Source organism: Zingiber officinale, chromosome 1A (assembly GCF_018446385.1).
Source record: "Zingiber officinale cultivar Zhangliang chromosome 1A, Zo_v1.1, whole genome shotgun sequence".
In the NCBI taxonomy this organism is placed as follows: domain Eukaryota; kingdom Viridiplantae; phylum Streptophyta; class Magnoliopsida; order Zingiberales; family Zingiberaceae; genus Zingiber; species Zingiber officinale.
Genome location: NC_055987.1, coordinates 166,403,284 through 166,412,145, shown reverse-complemented (window position 1 = coordinate 166,412,145; position 8,862 = coordinate 166,403,284). Strand labels below are relative to the sequence as shown.

At 34.2% G+C, this 8,862-nt stretch overlaps 1 protein-coding gene across 2 annotated transcripts; it reads right to left on the bottom strand.

Moving 5' to 3' along the window:
• Positions 1–419: 419 nt before the first annotated feature.
• On the bottom strand, positions 420–7,558 carry LOC122038316 (putative clathrin assembly protein At5g35200). 2 transcript variants are annotated; one of them, XM_042598004.1, is made up of 16 exons: positions 7,175–7,558; positions 6,565–6,681; positions 6,388–6,457; positions 5,810–5,907; positions 5,057–5,198; positions 4,868–4,968; positions 3,918–4,001; positions 3,794–3,844; positions 3,644–3,709; positions 3,504–3,569; positions 2,164–2,244; positions 1,978–2,055; positions 1,650–1,808; positions 1,492–1,567; positions 1,259–1,380; positions 420–1,041 (listed from the first exon to the last, which is right to left on the bottom strand). In XM_042598004.1, exons 2-16 carry the CDS (start codon positions 6,658–6,660, stop codon positions 679–681), a joined length of 1,653 nt encoding a protein of 550 aa, XP_042453938.1. In that variant the 5' UTR covers positions 6,661–6,681; positions 7,175–7,558; the 3' UTR covers positions 420–678. The 2 variants fall into 2 exon arrangements, with proteins under 2 accessions (XP_042453938.1, XP_042453937.1); XM_042598003.1 differs by having other exon boundaries at positions 7,270–7,558.
• Positions 7,559–8,862: the final 1,304 nt, after the last annotated feature.

The following is an 8,862-nucleotide window of genomic DNA, read 5'->3' as shown; positions in this document are numbered from 1 at the left end:
AAAAAAAAATATTAAGGGACATAATTCACAGATTTTATTTGTTAATAGTATTAGGGCATCCGTAATCGTAAACCTTTTAAAGAGCTTTATGCTCTGTCACATTATTGTCACATCAAAAATTAAAAATCTTACTTTTTTTTATAAACTTGGTCACAAGATTTTGATACAGATTTATAAAAAAAACTATAAACTCCACTTATGTAATGAGAGAGGGATTTATATTGAGAGATTTATAACATAAATTACATACTATAAACCTCCCACTGCAGATCCCTTAATAACTAATTTATAATATTAATAACGAAATACATATATATTTAAATTTATTCATTTAATTTAATAAATTATTTAAATGTATGTTGCAGAAAAGAAAATTGCTCATTCAAATCACTTTTTTAAACAAAAACAAAAAAAAAAAATCAACAAACGAACGTAACAATGTTGTTATTACAATCTGTTTTGAACGAATAACAAATTCTTCAAGTTCTTCCTCACAAACTGCTGCCAGATGAATGTACACATATATAACACATCTCTATCTCACGATCCCACCACCACTACAAATAAATCAAGACTTATTACTGTCCAATATTTCCCTTAAAATTGCATCCCGACACTAACAGTGGCCCTACGACGATGATCGAATTATAGAACAGGAAAAAGAAGCATCAATCTCATTTAAATGAGGCCGTGGTATGCGTTGGAAGCTTGAACAGGCACTACCGGAGCAGCATATGGAACATCTCCATATGGATTAGCGAAAGGGTTGATGGCGGGCGTATGCTGAGGCTGCTGCACTCCCATCATCATCATTTGCTGCTGCAGTATGAAAGCCTGTTGTTGCTGTGCCATGGCTGCCATCTGCACAAAATTAGGCGCGGCCACGGCATTTGAGGCATAGAATGGGTCGTGAGCCACTGGTTGCAGCATCGGGTGCGCCATTGGGCCTGTCTCCCATGGATTGTAGCTCACATTTTGGCTCACTCTTCTCTCTGCATCTTCGTATAAGCTGTCCAGTGTGAGCTTGTCCAACCCTCCAGCCTGTGGACAAGTTGGGAGAGAGAACAGAATAATTTGTGTATGATTAATGTTTCAGCACCCCAGAGAACAAGTTAGAACACAGCCAGGGTTGAAACATAGTTCTAGTGAGATCAAAAACATACGGATTTACATGGCAACTAATGAGATCATTGAGCATTTCCCGAGCAGTTTAATCTTAAGAAATCATAACCTTGAATGCAGATTAGGAAAGCCATACCAATTTGCTAGAAGCCATAGCAGTCTCGTTAGAGCTCGGAGCTGTAACAAGTGCCAATTCCCAACCAGTAGTCCCATTCTCTGGTAACAGGCTCCTAGAGGGGGTAGAGCTAGAAGCATTATCTGCAGTAATTTGCTCAACAAAATCAATTGCATAGATTTAAGTAATCAAATTTTTTAAGTGACTAAACTTCTCTTTCAAAACATTTTGCTAGTGGTGGATAAGTATTATACCAACTGGGACAATGGCAAGTGCCATGGCATTCTTGCTATCTAGGTCCGACACCTCCGGAGCAGCATCACTTAATCCCTAATAAGAATGAGTTGAACCACAGGTTTAAGGGAATGATTATCTAATAGAATGATTGCTATTTGAATCTGTTTATCCATACCAGTAAATCTGTCTCTTGGGACTTCACAGGAACAGGAACTTCCACTTCTTTAACTGTTTCTGGTGGCGGAGGGGGCACGGGAGGTGCTTCTTCTGCTTCAGGAGTCTTTTTGTACTCGATTGCTAATACCACGTTTGGAATATCGTTTTCATCTTTTGCCTGAGTAAATGGATGTTTATTTCAGAAATAGACATTTGCAAATAATCAAGAAAGATAAAAGATTGTATGGTGCCACTACCCACAATTAACATAAGAGAATTAGATGATTAGGGAAAAAATCAATAAACTTGACTGAAGAAAAAGCATCTAAACCCATATCATAACCAACCTGATCCTTGCGAACAGTTGAAGCTCGTGGAGCATCTCTAACATAGTCTTCCATGGCTGTTAGAAATGATGAAGGAGGCTGCATTATTGTTGGGAAAGAAAATCAGTGAATTTGGAAATTAAATCCAAAATAAGTTTTGGTCACAATAACCAACAAGAGGGTAAGGATAGATAATGGAACAAGAACCTGTTCAATTTTTATGAACTTCTCTCCCCTACGGGCATCCATGCTTTTGCATACTTCATAAAATTCTGACAATCTTTCAGCCTGTACATCATGAGGCATCTTAGATAAACAAAATCGTACAAAGATTTTAGCCCATAGTTCAAACAGGTCATACAGGTGGAGAGAAATTTTAATCTTCAATTGGTACATCTTCCAATGAGCTGAAACACTTCTTTAGAAATCAGAGTCTTGCTTTGATCTTCATTAAAAGGACAAATAGGAAGCATTGAAGCTAGGCTAGCATTAAGTTGATATCAAACTCTATCATTTAGTATTCATTTTATGACTTGTTTGACCAACTGAGCTAAACCTCTCGTGGATTGAGAACCCATTTAGTTTGGTCTGAATCCATTCTGTGGCACCCAAGTTAATCCCACAAGGTGAGTTGTGAATTAATAAAGAAACTATATAAGCACAGATGAATGAGATAAGCATTTTGAGAAATGGTCGAGCTTAATGAGTTAATAGATCAATTCTCTCATCTAAGTTGATCGTGCACAATAACTCTCAAAAAAGTTTGACACATCTAAAAAAACTCAATTATTAGGAAATCTGAACTCAAATACATGCCTGTCAATCGGCAATTGTAATTCTTTTCCAAAATTTAGCAAAAAGTAAAACAAAATCCATATAATATAATTGAAAAAAAAAGGTTTTCATCCGTGTCTGCGAGTGACTACCAATATTGGAGGTCTCTAAGTTCAATGGGAAACTAGGCTGTGTATTTTGATTGGGTGGGAAAGAAAGAATGGAGTAGAAGGGGAGAGGAGGGAGGATCAAAAAAAGGCCGTGTATTCTGGGTAGAAGGGAAGAAGAAACCATCCATGTTTTCCTTTTATATAGGAAAAGGGAGAGGATAGATAATGGAAATGAGACTCTTTCAAAATAAGTGGTATTTTATACATCCGTTTTGTTAATTTCCCTCCATCCTTCCTCATCCGCCCACCTTAGGAGGATGCCAAATTCATCAAAAATGGAGGGCATGGGATCTGCCCAAATCTCTGCTCCTTAACAAAATATAGTGGGTAAATGAAGGATTGGGCTAATTTACCACCAAATACACAAGCACTTGAGGATGGACCGCTGACTTGATGACATCAAATTTGCTTGAAACCAAGAGAATAATCACCTCCAAAAGGAAACCATTATATTCTCAGTTTTACAATTGTGGCTTTATTAGTTGTCATTCCTGATTTCTGTTTATATTAACATTATCCAATTTCCTATAGATCCAGTCAACATTTTAACGTAATAATAAATCATATACCAAAGCCACAACTTAATGAAGGAACTTTACTTACCTGCTGACCTGCTCTTCTGTATATATCAAGTGCCCGAAGTGCATCAGGCCGTTGCATCTCAAAAAACTGACAAAAAAAAGAAAACAGTTAACGAGTGAAGCAAAATGAGTGCAATGAACTAGCTTGTGAGTTTCTAGTACCTTGTCAACCAGATTTACTATTCCATCACTAATAGAATTATAAATCTTAATACTCTCAGAAGCCACCTAGAAGTAACAAGTCATAAAAAAGGAGATATGAGAACCATTTGAAGTCTCATTTACTGCAGAATAAACTGAAACCGTGCTCACCATAGATAGTGCAAGATGAATTATAATATTATGGCAGGCCGCTCCTTGTGGCTGCAAAGGATAACTAGGGCATTTAAATGAATTAAGAATATTATAGATAAATACTGCAGCTTGCTGACATTACCTGACAACCAAGTAGGCGATGTAATAGTTGTTGTAGTGACGGCAATTGCTCAAGCAACTCAGCAGTCTCTAGATCCTTGGTTCTCTGCAGAAATTGGACCATTTTATTCAGTCTTACTTCGCCACTAGGTGTATATATCAGTACAAGATGCCAGTTCACATCATTAAACTGATAGTGCATATGTTGACAGTTTACTGAACTGTGAATCCATATGATACATAAATGGAAAAATGATAAATACACAAGCTTGTAGTTTCTCTTCATGAATCCTATTGATAAATGCAGTTTAGATTATCATCATAGATCAAACTCTTAGGGGGTAAAACCTAAAGACATTCACACTTATGCAACTAATTCACCTTCTATATTCGAGGTTTCTAATTCCTAATGACAGAAACTCCAAAAGGTTTTGATAAAATCACAGCACATCAGTTCAAAGTGTAACGGCCATCCTGTGATGTTAGTGTTCAAAAAAAGACACAGGTATATAGCTCATAAGACATTAAAAGGTTTAAAGATACTTCACAAAGTAGTAAAGTGTATTCCAAATTCAATTTCATAAGTTCAAGCATTCACTATGTTTGTAAGATGCATTGTTCTAAATAACTTATGTTGATGCAGGTTAGGACTATATGGAAACTTTTGGCTGATAAATGCACCGTAAATCTGAGCCAGGCTCCTTGTAGGTTTTGAAATACCATTTTGTCAAATAACAGATGAACTGAACAACTTTTTAGGAATAACGGAAGTTCTTCTTTGAAAATGTATCAGTTGTAAGGATGTATTATTCTTCCCTCTAGTAAAATGAAAACACCAAATACAAGTTAAAAAACAATCAAAAGGTAATTTATTTCCTAATTTGCACAATCAGCAGAGGAAGCTTCTACAACTATATCAATGAAGTAGAAAAACAATATCGAACAACAAAAAAGAGTCGGAATATTTTTTACCGGAGGATCTGATTCCACATCATACTTGAGAACACGGAAACACTCTAGCCTGTCCTCTAAATATAGAGCATAAGTACGCACCCATGCAGAATAATCCCAAGCTGAAAAGCAGTCCAATAAGAAATAGATGTCAAACAAGAAAATAGCCTCTCATCTAAGACATTCCTAGCAACATAAGACAATTATCACCATATGCACTGGAATCATCTTTAAAGTAGGATAAATTCAACATATGACTTCTACTTCTCCCATAATTGATAAGCTCTTCGCGGAATGTGGGGTCCACTTCCCTCAATGCGCGATGGATGACAACCAAGGTTTTCAATGCCACCTATAGCAAAACAACATCAAATGACTGGCATTACAAGCTTTTTTAATTAAGTTGCATAAGCATTGAAATAAATTTGCAATAAGCAAATAAGGATGAACAAAAAACAGCACATATATGATATGAGATATAAAGTATAAATTTATGCCAACTATCCATACATATCAATTTCACATTTCAACTTAAAGATTTTTTTTTTTAAAAAAGAAAAACAAAACAAAGAGTAGCGAAATATATAAGACATAAATGGCCAGCTCTTTGATCATGTTTTGTTGTCTAGTTGTTTTTACTTTTGTCTTGACAAATAGATCTCTTCTTCAGTATGCATTGTTTCTTCTCAATATTTTCTTGGCACCATTATCTCTGTAGCTATGTCTTAACATTTGGCATATCAAAAAACAGTGAAAACAGTGATCACTGTATGTATGTATCTGCCACATCTGTTTGTTGAAATAGGAAGCATTCTTAAACTCCCTGAAGAGATACCATCATCAAAAAATTGGATAACAAGGGATGCTTAGCATCACCATAACAACACGAGATAACTCTTTTGTTTAACTAAATGAGATATAAACCAGATTATTGATGTATAGAAATAATGCTTGAGTATATACCGCCCAATTGTGTGTCTTGGCAAGACGCCTTGCAAGAGCATGAATGCAATAAGCTACGTCTGCCCGGGGTCTGGAAGCTGAAATAGCATAAAATATTGCTGCAAGAATAGTAAATAACCAATTAAACAATAACATCACATGGAAAAACAGTCAATGGCATCTAATAAAACATTGATAAATAAGTTAATAGAATATTGAACAAATAAAACCTTCCAATCTTGTCAAATGCAGTCAACTTGATACATAACCTACTTAGAAGAAAGCATGAAGGCCTTTGAACTAGCTCACCAAGTATACAAAAATAGCTAGATTAAAAGATGGGCATTTCAGACAAACAAATATGCAGAAGCTAGTGAATAAAACATTGAACTACATCAATGGACAAATATGAAGTTCTGAAGGGTAGATTTTTTCAGAAGAAACTAATGAGCAAATAATTTTGTTGGATTGAAAAGTGGTGCTCAAAATGCTCGTCTTATTTACAAATTTAAATAAAACAATGAAATAAGCACAAAACGTTGTTTCTGGCCTCCATTAGAATAAACATCACAAAAGAGAGTAAACCATGTTGTGCCCACCTCGTATGTGCTTCTCTTTCGAAGGACGCTCTACATGGTTTGTGGCCCTTACTATGGCAATATCCAATTCCTGATTCGACAGAAACAATCCATGTAGAAAAGATAAGAAGATAGAGAAAGCCAAAAACTGCAGAGTTGTCTAACTAGTGACAATAACGATCACTTTTAAGTTCTAACCTTGTAATCACTGTTCACTTTAGCCAAGCTGACCGTGGTCGTATCTTTGATGGCTCCCAAGTACTTCCTCAAGCTCGGCTGCGTTCCTCCAGCCATTTCCTCTCCTAACCCAAGATCCTGGCCAACGCTATTGTTAGCACCACTATCAATTGGGCGCAAATAACAAAATCGTTATATAAAAGACATCAAACATCCACAAAAGGCATAAATCATGTCTCGATCTGCTTGTCTATTAATAGAACAAATAAAAGTATCTCCATACAAAGCTCCAATAGCAATTTCCGTTAGGGAAAAACGTTCGACTAAAAAACGAATCCTATAAACGGGCAAATTAGCCTAGAATTGGAAGTCTAAACGATCAGAATACAACAACAACAAAACTTGGGAGCCACCAAAAATGAATCTTGTCCTCTTCAAAAATGAATCGACGATCCAAAATCTCAAAATTCAGAATAGCCACCGAAAATCCTCCAACTCAACTAAAAACCCCACTAAAGTAAGCATCGAGGGTAATCGCATCAAGAATTCGGCAGCGACAGCATCACAAAACGATGAACTGAGATCATCAAGTAAAAACAAACAAAAAACAAAGAGAGATCTTTGTTTTTACACAAAGAAAAGCGTTACGACTCAAGCGAACTCGAATTTCCAGCAATCGACCGCGAAAACAGGCCACACAAAGGACCAAAACTCACAAGAACTCACCTTAATTAGGAAAAAACTCAGGAGGCAGAGAAAAGGGGGTTCAATCGTCGAAGGGGATTGGTTGCGGTCTACTTTTCTAAGCTATGCGATGGGATGCAGCCTGGGAGTCGCTTTCAGCGACCGAACTCCTCTGACCTCTCCTCCACCGCCAGCCCACAGCGCACACAAAGGCCAGTAACTAGAAAAGGACTGGAAGGATCATAATGCTTAAAATAATGGCAACGAGGGTGGCTGTCGGCTCGTCGGTGCCGCTGGAGCAGGATAAGACGGCGACGCACCGGATCGGGTTGGCCTCTCGTCGATTCATGCGCCATTTAAAAATTCAATAAGGGAAAAAACTAATCATTTTACACCCTCAGTTTTCATCAGTTCTAACAACCTATCAACAGCTACAATCGAATAATAAAAAGACGAATAAATTATTTAAATTTAATAAAAATTATGTAAACTTAATTAAACTAATATACCTTAAAATAATTTTCACTATAATTATATACTATGAAGTAATTTGATATAAATTATCCATATAAATATACCACAATATTAATAATTTTTTAAGAATAAAAATATCTAGAATCTCTTTTTAATATATTTTTTAAATGGGATGAATATTCATATCCAACAAGTAAATTAGAAAAAGTCATTTACATTTAATATTAGTTGAGCATCTAGAATACTAAAAAGAATATATATATATATATATAATTTTATTAAAAATCTCTCCCTTTACTAAGTGAAGTCTAAAATGAATTTACGTTAATATCCTTTTTCTATTCACACTAAAATTAATTCCAATATTTATTAGTAATTCTACAAGTAAAATAATCAGTGATCTAGAGTTCGAATATTCATATCCCTGCGACATATTATTATAAATTTTTCTCATCATTAATTTTCTCTGGTTGTTTTATATAAAACATTATGATCAAAGTAGCTTCTATAAATATTTTAGACCGACAATGTTAAAAAATATACTTTTCTTAATTTTGTTTATTAAGATAAGTATAATATTAAATTAAATTAATTTTTTCATAGGGAAACGTAAAGGTGACATTCGAAAATCCAAACAATTTGGATTTTCAAAAACTCAAATAATTCAGATTTTCAAAAGTCAAATACTTTACCTCCTAATGACTCTACTAATAACTTTAATTTAATATTTTAATATTAAAATACTTTAATTAATATAATTTCATTATAAAAGGTCAATATGATTTCAATGTATTATATTAACGCGATATATATATATATATATATATATATATATATATATATATATATATATATATATATATATATATATATATATATATATATATATATATATATATATATATATATATATATATATATATATATATAAAATTAATTTTAGAGATTTAACTCATTAGTAACTTGTTATTACGTGATTTTATGATCATAATTTGATCGTCAAAATAATTTTTTATCATCTGTCAAATACTATACTTTCTAATTTATTCTAATGGTGATAAAAAAATTATATTTATGTAAAATTAAATTAATCTTTAAAACTAATGGGATAAGTAAAAATTAGATATAATGATCCGATTCTTCTTCAACATTTCGCATTGA